General features: G+C 55.4%; 5 protein-coding genes across 5 annotated transcripts; 1 reads left to right on the top strand and 4 right to left on the bottom strand.

Annotated features, from left to right (window-relative positions):
* Positions 1-1,136: 1,136 nt before the first annotated feature.
* N7482_005385 (sugar porter family MFS transporter) lies at positions 1,137-2,850 on the top strand (the record flags this gene model as incomplete). Its single annotated transcript, XM_056687510.1, has 3 exons — positions 1,137-1,347; positions 1,407-2,110; positions 2,185-2,850. 3 exons carry the CDS (start codon positions 1,137-1,139, stop codon positions 2,848-2,850), a joined length of 1,581 nt encoding a protein of 526 aa, XP_056543065.1.
* Positions 2,851-3,962: 1,112 nt separating this feature from the next.
* pan1 (actin cytoskeleton-regulatory complex protein PAN1) lies at positions 3,963-8,464 on the bottom strand (the record flags this gene model as incomplete). The annotated part of the gene is made up of 3 exons (XM_056687509.1): positions 3,963-5,028; positions 5,085-7,785; positions 7,855-8,464. 3 exons carry the CDS (start codon positions 8,462-8,464, stop codon positions 3,963-3,965), a joined length of 4,377 nt encoding a protein of 1,458 aa, XP_056543064.1.
* A 748-nt stretch (positions 8,465-9,212) lies between these two features.
* N7482_005383 (DNA-directed RNA polymerase II core subunit RPB11) lies at positions 9,213-10,055 on the bottom strand (the record flags this gene model as incomplete). Its single annotated transcript, XM_056687508.1, has 4 exons — positions 9,213-9,407; positions 9,466-9,575; positions 9,638-9,696; positions 9,826-10,055. 4 exons carry the CDS (start codon positions 10,053-10,055, stop codon positions 9,213-9,215), a joined length of 594 nt encoding a protein of 197 aa, XP_056543063.1.
* A 2,357-nt stretch (positions 10,056-12,412) lies between these two features.
* Positions 12,413-15,375, bottom strand: N7482_005382 (uncharacterized protein; the record flags this gene model as incomplete). Its single annotated transcript, XM_056687507.1, has 2 exons — positions 12,413-14,599; positions 14,659-15,375. 2 exons carry the CDS (start codon positions 15,373-15,375, stop codon positions 12,413-12,415), a joined length of 2,904 nt encoding a protein of 967 aa, XP_056543062.1.
* A 2,375-nt stretch (positions 15,376-17,750) lies between these two features.
* Positions 17,751-20,263, bottom strand: pmt4 (dolichyl-phosphate-mannose-protein mannosyltransferase; the record flags this gene model as incomplete). The annotated part of the gene is made up of 3 exons (XM_056687506.1): positions 17,751-18,205; positions 18,288-19,929; positions 20,033-20,263. 3 exons carry the CDS (start codon positions 20,261-20,263, stop codon positions 17,751-17,753), a joined length of 2,328 nt encoding a protein of 775 aa, XP_056543061.1.
* Positions 20,264-20,521: the final 258 nt, after the last annotated feature.

Here is a 20,521-nt window from a genome sequence, read left to right as displayed (position 1 = left end):
GATACCATAGTCAACATCACGCTGTTCTCTTCCTTGAAAGACCAGTTGGCCCCCGAACCCCAATTGTAGCGAGAAATGGTCGGCTTTGCATCTTTACACGAGGTTCATGTGGAGGCGAGTTGAGCCCGGCGTGAATGGCCTCAAGTCCCGTCGAGACGTCCAACGGACATTAGATAGGTTCCGAGAAACTGCCAATTTCCGGCGACTGGTTCCAGCGGATGAGGACGGCGGGAGACAACCATGAGTCGTCGGCCAGTTGGACGAATGGGGACAATTGATGTGCGCGAAGTACATCCAACTTCCTCGTGGCGAATCAAAGCATTTGCTGAGCCTGAAATGTCACAGCAGTCGAGATTCTCTTGGTAATTTTTTCTTGCTTTCAGCATTCGCGGACGGGGCAGAGGGGACAAAGCCAAAGGCCGTGCCATCGGAAGGCTATTCGCGGGTGGCGCCGCGAGCCGAGGTGTGTTTGAAACCGAGCTTGTTAGGGTTCTGGGAGTGCAACCGATCGAGATGGAGGCCATGGGAAGTCAACTGTCCGTCTCGAAGGTACCCCATGCGCTCGAGATACAACAGATGCAAGCCACCCTAGGGCGAGTTCATCCTCATGCTCCCCACGATCGGTCCCTTCCATGCTTGGCACGATTCCCAGGGACTCCCCGCGGCCGCAGCGAAGCTCCACGGGAAAGTCCTAGCGATCGAACTTCAGCTCCCCGGAACAGTTGTGGCCGAGTGCCAATCAGATTTTATGGCGGCAGTGGTTCTGAGATGTTGCTACTGCGTATTCTCCGCCGCTTACCCGAAGTGAGCTTCGTGATGCAGTCTGGATTAAAGAGCCAAGAGTGTGGAGCACTTCCCCAGATCGTGGGGAACTTCCCCAGACATCTCGGGACTTTACCCCAGAGATGATGCAGTGCAGGCGTGGCTCTTCTGGCGGGCTCGTGGCTCAGCGGCGACCGCCGACTACCGACAATTCCACCCCATACTTAGCGGCGACACCATTGATCCCGGATATATTGACACCACCCGGTTATATCAGTCTTCCATGGGTCGCCTGTTGCCCTATTCATTCGGTTTTCACTTCCCCCCGAGCCACTCTCTTAATCGTGTGGTTCGCATCTGATACCGACTTCATCATGGGCCTGAAGCCGTATCTGGGCCTTCGCGGCAATGCACTCCTTCGAGCAGCTGTCATGCTGGTCGTATGTCCCACATTCACCTGCTATGGATATAACATGAGCGTGGCGGGCGGTCTCTTGACGCTGGACGCGTTCAACAATCAATTTCCTCGAATGGATACTATCCACACGACCGGTGCCGTGCAACATGAAAACTCGACGATTCAAGGTGGGTCCCTCATGTCAATCATCGGATCCCCATCCGCTAATATTGGCGGGGATGCCCAGGCACCGTGATTGCTCTCTACACTGTGGGCGGGATCTTCGGAGCGCTCTCCTGCGTCTCTCTGGGTGATCTCCTCGGACGCAAGAAGGTGATCTTCTGGACAAATTTGATCACGATTATCGGCGCGATCTTGATGGCCACCTCCTTCGATTTTGCCCAGTTCATCGTCGCAAGACTAGTTCTTGGTCTCGGAATTGGCGGATACGTCGCCACGGTGCCCGTCTGGCAGTCCGAACTATCACCCGCTCATAAGCGAGGCTCGAACGTAGTGACCGATGGCATTTTCGTGGGTGCCGGCGTGACCATCGCTCTCTGGATTGATCTCGGCTTCTACTTCGTGAAGGATAACTCGGTGGCATGGCGATTCCCTCTCGCCTTCCAGGTGATCTTGTCACTGGTAGCCATGATCTTTATCACGGTGCTGCCGGAATCCCCCCGCTGGTTAATCAAGACCGGCCGGCTCGAAGAGGCCCGGCAGGTGCTATCAGCCCTCCTTGAACTCGAGCCAGACTCAGAGACGATCACTGAAAGCATTCACCAAATCCAAGCGACCCTGGCGGTCTGCGGAAATACCTCCTGGACGGCCATGTTCACCAACGGAGAGCAGCGTCTTTTCCATCGTGCGTATCTCGCCGCGACGGGTCAGATGTTCCAGCAGATGTGCGGTGTGAATCTCATCACCTACTACGCCACAAACATCTTCCAGGTAAGAATATGCAATTCAATGGGGAGCAATTTGACTAGGGCCTGTCCACGTCCTCTTGACTAATCGCACTCCAGCAATATCTCGGGCTCGACGCCGTCAAGTCCCGCATCCTCGCCGCAGCCATGGGTCTGATGCAGCCTTTCGGTGGCTTCCTCGCCTATTATACCATCGACCGACTCGGTCGTCGACCACTCATGCTGTGGAGTGCAGCAGCCATGTCCGTCTGTATGGCTCTTCTGGCCGGGACCACATCCCCCGGGGCGGCAGACAATACGGCGGCCCTAGTCGTCGCCGTGATTGCGCTCTATTGCTTCCAGTTCATCTTCACCGTCGGCTACTCGGGCCTGACCTTCCTCTACGCGGCCGAGATGGCGCCCCTGCAGGTCCGGGCTGCCGTCAGTGCCGTCTCCACGGCCACGGTGTGGGCGTTCAACTTCTTACTCGCGGAAGTAACCCCCGTCGGCTTTGCCTCCATCAACAACTACTACTACCTGATCTTCGCGGTGCTAAATGCGCTCATTGTGCCATCCGTGTACTTCTTCTTCCCGGAGACCAAGGGACGGTCGCTGGAAGAGATCGACGAGATCTTTGCCCAGTCGAAGAGCATCTTTGACCCGCCGCGCGTGGCACGCCGCATGCAGCAGACCCTCAAGGCCCGTCAGCCCAGCTCAGCCGGCCAGCCCGATACAGAAAGTGGTGGAGAGAATAGCGTATATGTGGAGGAAGGTGTCAAGGCTTAGGGCTGAACTCCACGGCATTCGGATCAACACTCACGATCCTGGAAATGTTTTTAAAACATCATGCATCTGCTCTGGTCGAAACAGTGGATTCTGATTCTGAAGTGCAGATAACGACGGGTAATTTCTGGTTTCCTAGCTAGCGTGTACCAAGCAGGGCCCTGGGTGCATCAAGAAAGCAGAATGAGAATAAAATATCACAGTTGGCTTCTACTGCCCCATTTCCAGACATCGAGGTAAACTTACACTTACAGCATATAGCGTGTAAACTAAATATGGCCCCTGATGGTGCAGATGTTCTCGTTTCCGTTCGTAGCGGGCGCCGAAGCCATCTGCTTGGGCAAAGACAAGTGGAATGGGACTGTGCGGAAGAAGAACGAGCCACCGAGCACGGATTATGTGTCGCGCGCATGGGCGTGCCTGGGTTCTACTACATGAGCACAAATCCTGGGCGAGCAGTCAAACAGAAAGCTACAGCGTCCTAGATATCGTCTAATAAATATCGCGACACGGCCGGCTATACTACGGGACGGTGGGTGGGCAGTGTGCAGCTCCGTTCTCTCTGGCCTGCTCACCTGGCCCCATAACGCCCATGGGTGACAAAGTGGCAGATTGGAGAGTGCAACAAATGACATGAAGCACTCTAGACGCGCGCCAAGCTTGGGATGGGTATTCAACTTGCCTATGGCATGGGTGCTTTGCCTTCCTGTGGTACTGGTAGCTCTTACGTGAACCTCTCTAGAACCTGTCAAGCAATTAAAAACCAATGATTGATGTGAATGACATACATAAGAAGCTACTTGCTACCTCGCCATCTCGGTTTCATCGCCATCGCCATCGCCATCATCGTCATCCATCACATCTCATATACCTTGCGAGGCCTCCGAAACCACCTCGCCAAAAAGCAATGCTTCAAAAAAAAGAAATATGAGAAAGAGTTGCTTCCAGCCCATGAATAAAATACCTATCTCCCCAACTTCTGTACAATATGTTCTATCACCAGCCGATGATCGCCTCACAGCACACGACCGGCTGAGGAGCTCGTGCTACGGTCGTTGGTCTGCACCTTCCGGAGACCTTTGCCCGCCTGGATGGATGCGAGGAGGGCGGAGTGTTCACCTCCAGCGCCGCCCGCAGCTGCGGGAGGGGGCGGAGGAGGAGCAGCGGGCGCTCCGAGGGGAGGAGGTGGAGGTGGTGCCATAGGGGCTCCGCCTGCAGGAGGAGGGGGAGGAGGAGGCGCGGCGGCAGCTGGAGCTCCTGGAGGAGGAGGAGGTGGTGGTGGGGGGGGGAGGGATTCCAGCGGGAGGGGCGGGAGAAAAGGTTTCTTCGGCAGCGGGAGGAGAAACAGCCACAGGTGGAGGGGGCGGAGGAGGAGCGACGGGGCTGTCTTGCACCGGGGTGGCGGACTTGTCCTCGTCCATGGCGCTCAGGGGCCGTGGAGGAGCCATGGTGCCGAACAAGATGCTGGCAAGCTGCTTGGCGCTGCCACCGCCGGGATGGTCATCTTCGTCATCGGATGAGTCAAATTCAGAACCAGCGACAGACCAGTCATCATCATCTTCAGGCCGGGCACGGGTCTTGCGCTCCAAGGGGCCGGCTCCGGTGAAGGTGGGCTTGACGGGCTCTTGCTTTTCCTGCTGAGCGAGGCGGTGGAAGGGGTTGGTGGACGGCGCAGCTAACGGCGAGGTCGCCTGCGAGGACTCCGAAGCCTGCTGGCCCAGAGACTTGAAGTAGGGGTTTTTTGACTCAGCGTCAGGTGTAGTCGCTGGGAAGGACTCGGGGCTGGCAACCTGCGAGGGCTCCGGGGCGGAAACGGGCACAGGAGGCTTGGGAACAGCAATAGTAGGAACAGGGGGAGCAGATAGAACCTGGCTCTGAGTAGGAGTGCTATCCTGAGGAGTGATGCTGACGGGGCCCTCGTCATCCGAAGACTCTTCATCCATACCTTCCAGCTCGCGCTGCAGCTGACGTTCACGCTCTTTGGCGGCCTCGAGTTCAGCACGCTGGGCCTCCAGTCTGGCTTCCTGCTCCTTGGCCTGGCGAGAAGCTTCCTCTCGGCGGCGCTTTTCCTCCTGCTTCTTAACCTTCCCTTGTCGGACCTGTTCCTCGAGGGCACGAAGTTTGGCATCTTGAGCCTCCTTCTGCTTCTGATACTCCTCTTCACGTTGCTTGGCCTCATCCCTGTTATCGATTAACGAACGCAATCTTCACGAATGATATCCTCGGTATAAACTTACTCAAGACGCTTGGTCTCAGCCTCCTGTACCTCCTGCTCTTCCTTGATAGCCTGCTCGCGGACAGCTTGCTCCCTGGCAGCCTCGTCCGCCTTCTTCGCATCGGCCTGGTCAGCACTATCGGTCCGGGCCCTGCGAGTCGGAGGCGCAGGAGGCGGCTTCTTGCCAGCAGCTTTGGGGGCGGCGGGGGCGGGAGCAGGGCCACCACGCTCTTCGGCCAGACGGCGCTGTCGCTCCGCCTCGCGCTTAGCATCTTCCTCCTCAGCGCGCTTGACGCGCTCCTCCCGCTCTCGCCTCTCCCGCTCTTGGCGCTGCGACAAGGACTCGGAAGAATCACTGGGCTTCAGACCAGCAGCTGCCATCCGTTCAGCAATACGCTTCTGAGCACGCTCTCTTGCAGCGGCCACGCGGTCCTCGTGCGTGTTCCCAGGCATAGAGCCCGAAGAACCAGTGGAAGAGGGCATAGCTGGACGGGCCGCAGGAGACTCGGCGGCGGGAGAGCTATACTGAGAACGCTGGTCCACGGCAGACCGTTCACGCCTATCTTTCATTAGTCCAGTTCGAAAATGTGAATGAAAAGGTGAATCATACTCTTCCTTGCGAATGTGCGCGGTCCGATTGTTGCGGCTGAGATCATAAATGAAGTCACGGATGATGTCTTCAACGCCCAGGGCATCCTCCCACCGACGCTTCTCATGCTCGCGGGTAGAGTTCTCGCCTTGATCACGGAGGCTGTCTTCCAGACTCTTGGCGAAGTCACGAACACTATCCTCGACATCACGAGTCATGGATTCGTTGCGCTCCCTTTCGGCCTTCACGTTGCTACTCTCGGCCTCCAGCCGGCGAGCAGCCTGGCCATCATCACCCGCGCTTGCAGGGGGAGGGCGGCCGGCAAGTTCAGCAGCACGAGCCTCCATACGCGCACGAGCACGAGCCTTAATGCGGTCTGCCTCGGTGATCGCACCACCAGGGCCGGTGCCGACAATGTTGGCAGCACTGCCAGGGTTCGCCTTGGCGTCCTTGAGACGGAAAAGTTCAAGCTTCGCGTCGGCAATATCCCGCTCGACACGTCGAACATCAGACGCAACCTGGGGAACCTGATCTTCATAAGACTGCAGCTGGCGACGAAGAGATCGACGTTCCGCTCCATTATCCAGCCCTCGGAATCCAGAGTTGGGGTGAGTGTCAATGTCATCCTGAACGCGGCGGATCCGGTCCATGAGGCTCTCTGCCTCACGGCGGTCCTGGCGATCGAGGGCATCATCGTCCTCTGCACGGTTCTCATCCTGGAAGTCAACAGCATCGAGCATAATCTTGGTCTCCCGGATCTTCTTCTGCAATTGTTCCACAGTCAGCTCCTCGCCCTCGGATGTTTGGGAGGAGGGAGCAGGAGAAGGAGTGCGACCATCTTGGCCAACACGACGACGCGCACTAGAACGATAGCCACCAGCGTTATCATTGTTCTTAAACACTGTCGCATCCTTACGGCCGAAGCCAGGAGAGGCGCCACCGCCGCCCCGGAAGGAGTGATCCTTGAGGTAGCTGACACCGGTCTTCTGGGGCTGTAAGAAGGCACCAGTAGCCTTGCGAGTCTCGGCGTCTTGGGACAAAAGGGATTTGACAGTACCGATGGAGTCGTTCAAGTGCCTTGTGGAGGGAGGGATGAGCTCAGGAGGGAGCCGGCTAGGAACAGGGTACCCGTTCAAGGCACGGTAGATCAAGTGCATAGCTACGGCGAACTCGTCCATGTCGAGACGACCACGGTTGTGCGGGTCTGCCAGGGTCCAGATCCGCTCCAGATCCTTGCGGTTCAACCCACTCTGACCCATGATCTCAATGGCCGTCTCACCACCAACGAAGCCCTTGCGAAGTCCGTCCCACGCACGGAAGAGATCATCATAAATCTTCTTCTCCTCCTTTGTGATAGCCCAAGCAACGGTGGCATTACCAGACAGGTTGGCAGTGGTGAAACCACCCTCGCGACCAGGCTGAGGCATGAGCTGCTGTTTCATGGCTTCAATGTTTGGCAATCCCTGCGCGGGTGTATTGATGAAGCCCCACTGGCCGGGAATGCCGGTAGGTTGAGCAGTCAAGCCCGTAGGCTGCGCTACCAATCCACCATTCTGCGCAGGGCTGAGGTTCGAGCCAAAGCCAGTTGGCATAGGTGGCATCGGTGGTCGAGGACCGCTGTACCCCGTAGCCTGCGGGTTGGTCAAGAATCCGGTTTGCTGAGCCTGAAGGAATTGCGGCTGGTTCTGTCCGGAGAAACCGGTCTGCTGGGGCTGTTGCGGCATGCCGGTCTGCTGAGGGAAGAATCCGGTGGGCTGAGCAGTCAGTTGCGACAGGAGCTGCTGGTTGCTAGCCTGCTGAGGCTGAGGCTGTTGGACTACCGGAGGGGCGGACTTGTTCTCCAAGAGCGGCTGATCAAAACTGGGCACATTTGTGCGCGGGGCTGGCGCGGGCTGAGTGTCGGGGACATCAAAGGAAATAATATCGACCATGCTAGAAACCTCATTCTTAATTTTCTCCGGCAAAGCGGCGGGCATCTCACGTCCGGTCATGCGCAGATTACAAAGGTACATGGCCAACGCGAATTCAGGGAAGAACAGCTGTCCCGATTTGGTGGAATCTGACAGCACCCAAATCTTAGAAAGATCGCTTCCGGGGAGTTTCGAGCGCATTAGAATGTCCCGTGCTTTGTCGCCTGTAGTATCCAAGTAAGTAAATAGGCGCTAACTGCAGCGAATTGCGTCTTGGCTGCATTGAAACCCACCTTCCATTGTCTTGCTATCGCCGACCGCGGACTTGAAAAGCTGCTCGAACTTGGCCTGGTCCTGAGCAGTAATGAACGAGAGTCGGATACTCGGGATCTTAGAGCCGGTCTTAGGAGGCACCTGCGGAGGAGGCCCCGAGGCACCATCAGTCTGGAAGGAGTTCGCAATCTCAGACGAGGTCTTGAATCGAGAAGGGAGGCCAGTGGGTTGCGACACCTGCAGTTGTGGGGCTTGCGGCTGCGACTGGTTCTGGGGAGGGTATCCGGTATATTGAGGCTGCTGGAAGCTCGGTTGCTGTTGCTGTTGCATCTGGGCCTGCTGATGCTGTGGTTGTTGACCAGGGAAACCGGTGAACTGCGGCTGGAGCTGTCCCGCGGGGAATCCGGTGCCCTGGGGTTGGAGCTGCGCGTTACCGAACGGCGAAGGCTGTCCGGCGAAGCCAGTAGGCTGGGGCGCAAATCCCGTGGGCTGTGGCTGCTGCATTGGGGGCTGCTGTTGACCCTGAGGGAATTGCGAGTATGAGGGCTGCTGCTGTTGCGGCATGAATGGTGCCTGGCCTGGACGGCCAGGACCACCACCACCGACGAAGGAATTCGACGATGAGAACATTATGAACACGGCGCTTGCATGGACAAAACAGATCCAAAAGATCCCAGAGAGGAGGGATTGATGGAAAGGGAAAGAAGAAAAAGAATGCTGAGGGGGCAGTTAGGTGAATCTCAGGAGCAACGCAAATGACGCCGTTGCAGGGACGCGGAAGTACGCTAGCCGGAGCGGGTGCTTAGTCATGGGTTAGCGGGCCCATTGTGGCCCAAGGGAAGGGCGAGGTGAGTAAATATAGAATACGATATTGAAAACGACTTGCCACAGTTGCTGTGTGACTTGCAGAGGTATAGAAAGTGTATATGCAAGCTTGCGCTATCCCGAGCCTTCGATGATATTCTCTCAACAACACTTTCAGCGGAGATAGGGGAAACGGGGGAATATACAAAGCCAGTCTTATTGATGGCCATAGATCAAGACTATTGGCAGGTTCCGATCGCTTGGCACTACAGTCCTACGAAAACCAAGATAAGCAACGCAATTAATGATGCATTGCAGTGGTATCACGCTAGATACATGGCATAAGGCGAATGAAGATCATAACCATCATAAGTCCTCGCCGGGACTATGGAGCCAGAGGGAAAAAGGAAGAGAACAAATCCATCAGGGCAGCCGACCCGGATTGTGAAAGGGAGCACGTAAACCATAAAAAGACAAGTATCAGAATTGCTCCATGCGCCAGTTAAAAGAGGTGCGAATAGGACTAGAGATGGTGGCTACGAAAGAGGAAGGCATTAACACACCGACCCTTTCTTTACTCGCCGATGTTCTGCTGCTGGTTGGCAGCGTTGGCCATCTTGCGCAGCTCGTACTCCTTGGTGAACTCGCGCGATAGAATGCCCAGGTCCTTAATCAGGGCCTGGCAAGCGTTGACAACGGCGTCACGGGGAGTGACCTCACCATCAGTCTGAACGCGCAGCTGGAAGTTGGGGGTCAGGGGGTGAGGGACCTGCAAAGTCAGTGGTCTGTTGAAATGAGAATTGCGAGATAACCCTGCTTTCACTCACTCGGTACGCAGCGAAGATGACGTGTGCAGTCTTCAGGAGGCGGGTGCGGAGCATGTTGGCGAGCGTGTGGTCCTCCTTGTGGAAAGTGAAGATGGCAGCGGAGGGAAGGCCTAGACCGCAGCAGTCAGAAGGGCTTCTCTCGCCGTGTCTCGAGGCTGAAGAGAGTACTCACGGGTATCAACCTCAACGTCGATCTTGTTCTCACCGGGGGCGAGCAAGATGGCCTCATACCTGAAACCTGAGTCAGTCTCTAGATGCAAGCAGCAATGGGTGCGCAAAGTTATTCAAGAAACAGGAGACATGATTCAGATAAAACAGGAGTACAACAGGCTTCTTCCATGATCTTTGAAATGAACTAACACGTCCGGGCGATCATCAACCTGACGAGGGCCCTCGCGGTGAGAAGTGGGGAGGACACCACGCCGACCAGCACGGTCTTTGGCGATGGCTTCTGCGGCGGTGGTGAAGTTAAAGTTGGAAGAGAAAGGCATCATGATCCCCGGGATGTAGATTTCGGCTTCGAGGAGATCTTTGGGCGGGAGCTTGGGAGGACGCTTGGAAGAGGCTGGAGAAAGAACAGGAGATGACATGGGGAAAGAAGAAGGAAAACAGGTGAGAGGGAACTGGTCGAAAAGATACAATCCAACCAATATGGCCGAGGCCATACAGCAGGATGGAGAGTGCAGGGCAGCGTAAAGAGGGGAGGGAAGAGAAAGATCGAGGGTTCAACTCGTCCATGAAACCAATACAACGAATAATTTCATCCAAGCCAGCATCTTCAATCTTATCCAGGCAGTACTCTGGAGGCTACCCATGCCAGCCACGGCCGTTCCTTCCAACCGGACATCCGGGAAAGATGATGGAAGATCGATAAAGCCAGTAAAATAGTAGATGCATGAAAGCGAATAACCAGCAAAGAAACGCATGAAGACAAATCGATATAATGATAAAAAACAGAAATTTGCGCTTACCGATCTGGTGCGTTCATGTTGGGCAAATATTACTTCTCTTGCAGGTCTGACACTTGGAGGCCGGAAGAGCCGATCACGGTATACCGTATAGTCAAAGATGTCAGATCAAGCGGATAGAATGCGCGAGAATTTCAAATTCCAATTGAGGAATTCCAAGTGCCCGTCCAAGCAAAAGGCACTGCCGTAGTTCACGCTGAGTCGTCGCCTTGTCGACGGAATACCCTGTGGTCAAAGGCCCCAAGTCTCCAAATACTGGCGCCAGGGTGGGGGGGTGTAAACCCGATAAAAGCCTATATATAGCTTGGGCAGGCAGACACAGTCGATCTTGGTTTTATCGGAAATGCCCGGCTTGTCTGTGTCGTGAGAGCCGAGTCGATATAGATGAAGAAAAGTGCCGTGTCGCGGGCAGATCGTGATATCGGCCACGTGATGTGATGTCCCTTGATGCCAGGTCCCGTGACTTTCCGCATCCTTCACGTGATGCTGCTTAACCTACATAGGTACCACATCTCTGGAACGGCAAGCGCTGCATCCATGGATGGAGTAGGTTTGGTGTTTATCGCATGGTCTTTCGCTTTTTCAACAGCTCTGATGATACAAAATGGGACAGAGGATGTTTATAAAATAGGTATAGACTATATATATAGCTCAAAAAAATCCACGTCGGTCCTTTACTAGCTACCGCGACATGTGGAACAATAACCTCACGAGCTAACACTCCCGACAATATGCACGATAACAAGCAGACTCCCCAATACAATACTGCTCTATTTTATCGAGCTGCATCGCCAATTCCTTTTCCAAAAAAACAACTAATCCATTCCGTCATCAAAGGGTTTTAAATCCATCAAGGTTCAAAATATATCTCTCCACTGCTCTCTCGCTCATCATAAGCTTGAGCCTCCCTGACACTTGCCTAACCCAAAAGAACCCTCCAAAACATTGACCCTTGGGTTGCAAACAAAGCCCACTCTTCGCTAACACCTTGAAGGCCCTCGCCCTTCATTCCTTTCTACTACGTGTCGTAGGGGTGTTCTCGGACGCCAAGCATCGGGGGTCGTAGCCGCCGGGGAGAAATCCAATGCGCCGGGCTGTGAAGACGGGTATTATTAGGGCCCTGTAGGCAATATTTAGCCTAGGGCAGATGGCACTGTATGCGGGGGTAGGAGTGGGACTTGTGAAGAAGGTGCCTGGAGCGAGGAGATTTTGGAGGGGGTATGAGGGGGAGTACAAGGCAGTCAGCTCTAGGTTATATATACAAGGGCTAGTGCTAGAGTAGCTAGTGCTGTATTGCTAGCATATTATAACTTGTAAATTAATTTGCTGGGAACGAATACGTGATAGATGATGAAAGACGGACTGAGTGAACGGCCGCACAACCCGGATGAATTATGTTTATCTTTCTCTCAAATCCCGAAGTCAGCCCGAAGAGAGGTCGAGGTAAAGGTAGAGAAAAAGGATGCGTGGGAAAGCGAGACAGACATCGAGGTCAAGATGCAGGAATGCTAACAAACACGGTCAAAAGAAACAATCAGAAAACAAAGAAACGCCATGCCTGGTTGCGCCAATGCCAACTAGAATGAAAATGTAAACGTAGAAGGTGAAAAACGGAGACATATGTTCTCATACTATTATGCCGCATCGCCCCGGATATGACATGACATTGATACAAAAAGCCCGAACAAAACGCTAGCTGGGAAGGTACTCAAAAGACTCCTTCTACCGAGCGAGGTGGGGTGGGGTGTAATTTTTCCCGAGACGTATCCAAAAAGAAAAAATAATGACGGTGTTGACGATGAAGAATGGGTGCGAAGCTCGGCACTCTGGATCGTGGAGGTGTATGTGCGTGGTAATCATGTCATGAGAGGAGAGGCGAGGCGCGGCGGGATTAAGAAAATAAGTTCTATACAGCGACGACACGGGTGCATATGTGAATGAACGGTTTTGTTTTCCAAAATGAATGAAGAGCAGCAAATCTAGTGCACGGCACTCAGGAGGTCGCCGAACGAGGACGTGCCCCGCTTCAGCTTCCAGTTGCTCTTCTTCTTGTCTCGTTTCTTCATCAGCTCTGCCCAGCCCTCATCCTCGTCTTCTTCGTCCGAAGCATTGCGAGGCTTGCGTCCCGCCGGGGACTGACTGGTTCGTGAGACCGGTCGCACAGTGACGGTCGCCAGCGATGAGGACTTGGGCAGGTTCTTATGAGACTGGGAGACAGACAAGGACGAGGGGTGCTGGTTTTCGTCGTTCCAGGGCTTGTTGAGTGGCGGGGCGTGACCGGGCTCACCTCCCATAACCGAGATAGGCCGATACCGGGATGCGAGGCCTGCATTGCTGCGCTCAGAAGGTGCGATGGATGCGGCATAGCCTGCATTGTGAGGTCGGAAGGGCGGGCCGCCAGGCAGATTCGGCATCGGCGAGCCGCGGCGCGCAGCAATATTGGGGTCCAGCAAGCTGAGGGTGCGCTGGTCGATGTTCGGTGTAACGGCACCTGGAGGACCCTGCATGGAGACCGGTCTCATGTTGAAATTGCCCGCCATGACTGAAGGAGGGCCCATGGGACCGCCTGGCATAGGCATGCCTCCCATCATGGGAGGTTGCATGCCACCTGCCATCATCGGCGGAGGGGTGCCCTGCATTTGCATCATCTGACCCATCCATTGCATCTGCATCTGCATCATACTCTGCATCTGATTGGAGAGGTTGACTTGAGCCTGCTCGCTTGGAGACAACGGCTGCGGGCCCATCATGGAGTAAGGTCGAGGCACGCCGCCTGCACCACCCATCCCCATCTGCATCTGCTCGTACATTGCCTGGTGGTTGGGACTTCCCCGCCGAGCTGCACGTTGTCGCTCTTCATTGGCAATCACGCCAACCAGACCGCCAGGAGGAGGTACCGGGGAGGAAGCACCGCCATACACGGACCCGGAACCACCACCCAAGGCCAATGATTCCCGATTGGAAGAGTTAACTATACGAGCTCCAAAGTAGGGGTCCTGCGGTAGGTTCCTGGCAAAGACGGGCAAGCTGCCACGATTGCCAGCCTCGCCGCCGGCGAGTGAAGTAGCCGACGATGCGTATGGGTGGAGTGAAGCGCGAAGATTTGGGTTGGAGCTGGCATTGGCCAGGCGAGTAGGCGGACGGTTGCGACTGGGAAAGCCATGGGCTGCAAGAATACCCAGCGGAACCTCCTCGTCATCGTCCTCATTGCTGCTCTTCCCGCTGGAAGACTTGTCAGCCAGGTTGGAAAGGCGGTTGGACAGGTTCGGAGTGCTGTTGCTCGCTCCCGTCATGTTCGGATGAAGCAGAGGGGATGGCGCTTGCTGGCCGGTCACCTTCATCATCTGCTGTCGATACACGGAGAGATGAGCCTCCTGCTTCCGTCGCTGGCGCTCCGCCTCACGCTGCTTCTCAACCTCATCTTCCTCATCAAACTCCTCGTGGTCAGATTCCTCATCAGTCTTCGAGGCATTGCTGTTGGATCGCCGAAGTTCTTGCTGCTGGCGGTAATGCTCGAATTGGGATGGAGTCATCACCTTGTTGCCATTTGCCGGGGAAGTGGATTTGGGCAGGCTCTCGGCGAATTGAACAGCCAGTCGTGCATCGTCCATTCCAGAATCGCTGGGTGCGGGTGACCGGCGAGGCGCGAACAGTCCCTCATCCGCATCAGGGCTCAAATGCGAATGACTGACTCCCTTGCCCTTATCGAGAACCGGCGATCCATTCGACGGAGAGGTGCCTTCTTCCCATCGGGGCGAAGAGCCTTTACTCCACAAAAGAGATTGTCGGACCATTTTGGCGTCTTCGTCATCAACGGGATTCGAGTCTCGGTCCACCGAATAGATCCCACTTCTTCGCAGTCCGTCTGATGGCCGCCTCGGCTTGTCCAAGGCCCGGTGGGAAGTAGTAGCGCCGAGCATTTGGGCCGGCGACGGCGACGGTCTGCGGACACCCTTGGTTGTGTCGAGGGTCGAATGAGCAGGCGCAGTGGCCATTTCGTCGCCTGGGCTATTAAGTAGGTTATCGCCAGAGTGACGGCTACCCCATGAATAAGGAGAGGGTTCGACGGCTACAGATCGGTCTGTACTAATAGGAGCGGGTCGTCCAGCCCTATTCTCCGTTGCTTGAAATCCCGGTAGGGCGTTCGTGGGCGGGGACGAAGAGTACTATGACACCATTAGCCTGCGCTCCCCCCTTGCGTACCATGACTCGTTGACTTCCGTACCTGATATGCCCGTTGTGGAGACGACTCCCGCAACAGGGCGCTTTCCCTTTTACCTAAGTGGTCAAACATCTTCCCGAAGTCGTCGCCCCCTGCTCCGAGATCGAAATTTAATTGCGAATCAGGTAGCTTTGGCGGGGTCGCGGTGTCGTCAGTGCTACCGCTATAGGCACGTTGCTTGGGGACCTCTGGAGTAGCATGTCGAGGCGGAGCAGGAGGCCCTGAATTCCTATTAAAGCGCCCACCGAATGAGAATGTCCTGCCCGCAGCGCGTAGGGCCCCCGAAAGTGGAGGAGGGACGGGGATATCGTGGATTCGCGAATGTGGGGAGGACGCCTCGTCGGGCGGCGGGACTTCTGTCGAGGATGGGAGGGTGGACGAAGAACTGAGCCGAGTCGAGGTCGAGCTTTCGTAGGTTGGACCACTGTCATGGTGGCGGGTCAGCCGCTTTCTGAGGGATTCCATGGTCCGGGGTCGGCCATACCGAGTCTTGCCCAAGGGGTGCTCTGACCCGGCGAAGATGTTGTCGGAATCCTCCAGCGAGGGGACCGCATGGTCCTCGCTCATACGCTTTGTGAGTGGGGCGCCGTCTGTCATCGATCTCTGGGGGCCCGGTCGCTCGAAGACGCGGAAGGAGGGCTGGGGGTTGCCATCCACGTCCTCCAGGACATTGCCCGAAGACTTCCTCCGAGCGAAGCTTTTGGGTAGCTTGATGGGCATCGGTGCGGTGTGGCTGACGCAGCTCAGAGCACTTGAGTGAACAGATGGGTTAAGTGTAGCCTGTCTCCCTTTACTCGCGAGTCGCTCCCATTAAAGTTCTGTCAATCCTTTGTGGAGGGGGTTTTTGGGGGATAGCGTTCGATCTCTCCTGCTCGGCAATTCGCTTGACGTGTCAAATGCAGGTGGACGGGCTGAGTGGGTGAAAAAAAAAGCGATCAGTCCAGGGGAGCGGAGGATCGGCCAAGCGGTCGCAAGGGGAATAGATATTTGTACAGCGAGAGAACGGGGCAACGAGAGTGAAGGTTGATCAGGATAAAACTGAAGACAAGACGGAGCAGTTAGTTCAGTTACAAAGAAGCGTCTGGAAGGAGACAACAACCGAAGGCCGAACAGCAATCACACTTCTCTAGCGGCTGATCAAGGCCCCCCAGTAGGAATCCACCCGGTGGGTTCGGGTGCTGCGATCTGAATGCAAACTCACAAGCTCCCGTGGGTTTGTTTCTGGGTCGCTTCTTCCCCTGAACCGAGAAAATACGCGACCGGGAGCCAGGGAAGGATGTGCAGAGATGTTTGGGGGACAGGGGAGGGCGGAGGAGGAGGAGGAGCAGGACGAAGAAAGAAAGAATTGCACCCACCGATCAGGTGAGACCCTAGCTGGACTTGTAATTGCCGTTGATTGAGCCCGTCGAGCACGTCGGAGCGAGTCAGATCCGACTGGAGGGCGGGGAGTGGAGCTGGGGAGTCGAGCAAGCAAAGTGCCTTTCGGGGAGGATCCTGTGGGATCAGTTCCGTGGGATGAGATCCAGAGCGACCGACGGCTGCGAGGGGAGGCAAAGACGAAGCCTAAGAATGGAACGAAGCCAAAAGAAGGCCGGCTGAAAATACAACAGTAAAGAATGAAGCAGGCGAAAATTACGGAATGTCCAGGCCGGACATGCAAAGAATGAGCGAAAGCGAAACAGGAAGCAAAGGGCAGAAAAAGATCGGAAACAGATCAGCCCAACAGACTAAGAAAAACTAAGACGACTAGACGAAGACTGAGAGGAGCTACCAAGCGCAGACAGCCGCTGACACTAAGAGGAAAATAAAAAGCAAAGAGACTAAGCGGAAAAATAGAACCAGTGAGGCCAGTGGAACGAGCACGCCTCGCCGCAGTCTAGTGCTCTGCCTCTGCCGTATGTTAGTTGCAGTAGTTTTTGCCTTTTGTCGTGGCTGGACCGGGACCGGAAGGGCAGGGATGAGGGGAATGGCTGGGTATCCGCTGTAGGATGATGTCGACGGTCGATCCGTCGACTTGGAGGTGGTGACAATGACAGGAAATACAGGAACGACTGTCAAGACCGATGTGAAACCTCTTTACTATTATTATACGCGCTGGACGGACAAAGTGGGAGCCTATAAATAAACAACGAGGCCCTGCTTATGTAACCCACTAGGTACCTTAGGACTTACCCAATCAGGTAGTACAAAGTACAAAGTGCTATGTACTTTGTGGTTAGTCGTACTTAGTGCTCGGATGGTCCGAGAGGGGAAGAATGCTGGCGTTGACTAGTTCGCTAAACCCCCCTCGTGCACAAGAAAGACTCTGGCCCTGAATGCTGCCATTCTGCCGGAAGCATTCGTCAGAGGGCAGAGTAAGGATGCTTTTCTTGGCCCAGGGATGAGTCGCAGCTGAGACTCACCCTATGCCGGACAGAGCACTCAAGGTGGAATCGAAACGGACATCGAGGTCCGCCGGCTTTGACTTCTCCCCCGCTAGCAGTGAATCCACTTAATTAATCCTTGAGCATGGTCCAATGGCGAGGCCCGCCCGGCCACGATTAATAGCGACTAATCACTATCCGGCGTGAACTTTTCACTCATATCGTGCCACCCACTCGTTCTGCCGATTACGTGGAATCTAGCCCTGTTTTCACTCTTCGTCTGAGTCGTTCTTCCCATGCATCTATTCTTACGGTCGGGTGATGGGCCTTGTGCAGCTCGACATACAAGATGACTCGGGAAATCCAGCCGTCACACAAGGGCTCGACAGGCCCTCAATATTGGCCGTGGCACGCAGCGGAACTAGGGTACAATGAACTTAAAAAAAATGAAAATGCACATGAAACATAAAGGATTGGAACGGACAACGGGAAATAGGCAGTACACTACACACCGGAGTTTTACCTGTCCACGCGGCAGTCCGGGCAAAATTAAACACCATCCATCGCCCCTCTATTGCAAAAAGATTGATACATACTCCTACCAAACAAGATCCTCGTAAGTTGGGATGGCGTGTCCTCCCGAGTGCGGCCAGATCATGTTCGCATCCAACCCGAGGTAAATGGAGTCCAGAGTCAAGAGTCCAGGGAAGAAGACCTCATTCAAGCGGTCCCTTATTTGGCAAAGTGGAGGTCATAGTTCAGCCACTTGCGGGCGTTGACGCCCGCCACATCCAGGCCGGGTGTGCCGTAGGTCAACGGCGCATAGAAGACGAACCCGTAGATGGTAACCGCCAGGATGACCAGAGTCGCGATCCATCCCGCAAGGAGCGACTTGCGGCCCATACGCTCCTTGGCGGTGACGAAGCGGCGCACGCTGCGGCTCGCCTTAGCCTTGCCGGAGGGGTCATCCTCGGGCGGCGCCGCGGTGGCAGGGTCCAGGGGCTCCAGGTTGAAGATAAACTCAATCAGTGCGCCCGTCACCATGGTCGACGCCAAGTGGGACGGCAGGTAGTGGTGCAGGAAGCGCTGGCGGCCCATCAGCCAGAAGGGGAAGTAGTGGGCCGCCCAGCACAGGAACAGGAATCCGGTGCTGTTGTACAGGCGGGAGCGGGCTCCGGGACCCCAGACTAGAGAACGCACTCGAGGTTAGTCATCGGCGATGAAGACAGGCGGGCGAACTGAGAGATAAAAAAGGGATGTGCAACTTACTTTCTTCCAGTGCATCCACCCCACGGCGGAGGGACAGCTGGTCGGCACCGACGATGCCGGCAAAAACGGCCAGAAGACTGCTAGCAATCCACCATCCAATGGGGTTACCCAGGAAGTAGATCTGGCCCCGGGTCTCGTTCTTGGTCCAGAAGCTCACACCGCGCAGCAAGAACGGCCACTGGAAGGGCTCGGTGGCATAAGGGTGGCTGCTGGTTAGCGCATTGTTATGGTGGAACATGGCACCTTGCAGCTCAAGGTACTTGCGCAGGAAGGACATGGACTTGGGCTTGCGCTCCTCCCGCACCAGGCGGGGGCTATCCTCCGCGAGACCATCGATAGTCTCGGCGAACCAAAGGTTGCTGGACTGAAGGATGTTCTTATTACCGTTGATCTCGGCCTGCTTGAAGCCCCACTCCGGGAGAGGGGTGGTGTGTGTCCACATGGCGACCCGAGTGGGGACATGGATAAGCTTGAACAGGCTGGCAAAGGTGCGGAATTCCTGAGAAGGCTTGCCATTCTCAATCTTCAGCTCAAACAGCGTATCGTTGTGGCGCTCGCCGTCAGCCAGCTCTTGAGAAACAGTGGTAAACTCCTGATTGGTGGGGTAGAAGGGGGAAGCTACGTCGTGGGTGAGGAGGAAGCTGTTGGTGCCCACATGGAGGAGCTGAATGATATCCCCATTCAACACGCTCTGTGGCTGGCCATCCTCGGCCAAGGGCTTCGTCGGCAGGACCTGCCACAGGTTGTTGGTATCATTGTGCGGGTAGCCGGTAACCTGCTGGCCCTGACTGGAAATTCGGCCATCATCGTAGCGTAGCGGGTACTTCTCCCAGTGGCTGTGTAGAAGAGTCTTGGTGTCTTTGTGGCGAAGAGTGATGCTATCGAAGTACTGGACTCCAACAGACTGGGCGGTCATGGCATTGTCATTCAGGGTCTCCTGGAACTCGGGGGACATGAACTCATCACCAGGGCCGGACCGGGTGAGGATTGCAAAGTGGACCTGGAACCAGAAGAGGTAGAAGAAGAAAGGGATGATGATGAGCCCGACCAGACGAGCTGCAAAGTGCTTAATCCAGGTGTACATATCAAGAGTCCCCTGTTGGCGGTTGATATCCAGCAGGTTCCACAGGTCGATCAGGACGGCCGCACCAATGGTCACGAAAGTGAAGAAGCCTACATACTTGGTCGAGATGACGCAGCTCATGCAGAATCCAGTCAGTAGCAGCCACTTCCACCACTTACGTCCAAAAGGCTGGTGGCGCAGCTTGTAGAACCGGACATAGCAGAGAATACTGAGAGCCATGGTCAACACCAGCGTGGAGTCCAGGAGGATCAGGCGGTCCTCGCCAACGTGAGCGTTGTCGAACACCATCAGACCGGCAGCCAACACACAGGCTGGCAGCGAGTAGCCTGACTCCCACATAGTCAAGAACACGACGGGAATTGTCAGAGCACCGAGGGCAGCCGGCATCGCACGGAGAGATAGATAGGGCACGTTGTTGTCAATATACGAGTCCCCAATGTTCTCAAAGAAAAAGTGGCCATCATATCCCACCAACCAGCCCATAAAAGCAAACAGGAGCTTTCCGAAGGGAGGGTGTACATCGAAGAAGTACATGCGCTGAAGGTAATACGAGGCAAACTAGTCGGAGGGCAAACACATGTCAGTTCAGTTCATTTGGGCGAGACCCCTTTCTGCTCACAACCACACCATTGCGCAGTTCTCCTCAAAAGCAGATCCGTACCTTGCCAAAGTGAACCTCGTCAAAGACAACCTCGTTGGGGTAGTCAATACGGTAGAAACGGGTCGCAAATGCCAACACGGTGAGCACGATCATGGCCAGCCAATAATCCCACTCCGACTGCTGGCGCGCAGCCGCGACCGCAGGATGCAGCGAGACTTCATCGGAAGGTACAGCCGTGTAAGCGTCCTTTTTCCCGCCTCTCTTGCGGAGAGAGGAAGAAGGCGAAGACATGGTGAAGAAAGAGAAAAAGGAAAACGATAGAGAACGACCGCGAAACCACCTAAAGTAAATAGACTTCCGAAACGGCGAAGCTGTCAGCGGGATTCATCAAAGCATCCCGGAGGACGCGAAGGGTAAGAGTGAAGGGAGAAGCAGGTCAATGGCAATACTCACCAGAATCACCAAAGGGCATGGCACTCCGAGATTGGGGCCAGGAAAACTGGGTGTCGAGAAAGGAGTTTTGAAGGGGCGGATTGGACTGGCTGCGTG

This window comes from Penicillium canariense, assembly GCF_028826845.1.
Source record: "Penicillium canariense strain IBT 26290 chromosome Unknown utg000003l_segment0_segment0, whole genome shotgun sequence".
Taxonomy (NCBI): Eukaryota; Fungi; Ascomycota; class Eurotiomycetes; order Eurotiales; family Aspergillaceae; genus Penicillium; species Penicillium canariense.
The sequence above is the reverse complement of the archived record's forward strand: the minus strand, read 5'-3'. Positions and strand labels throughout refer to the sequence as shown.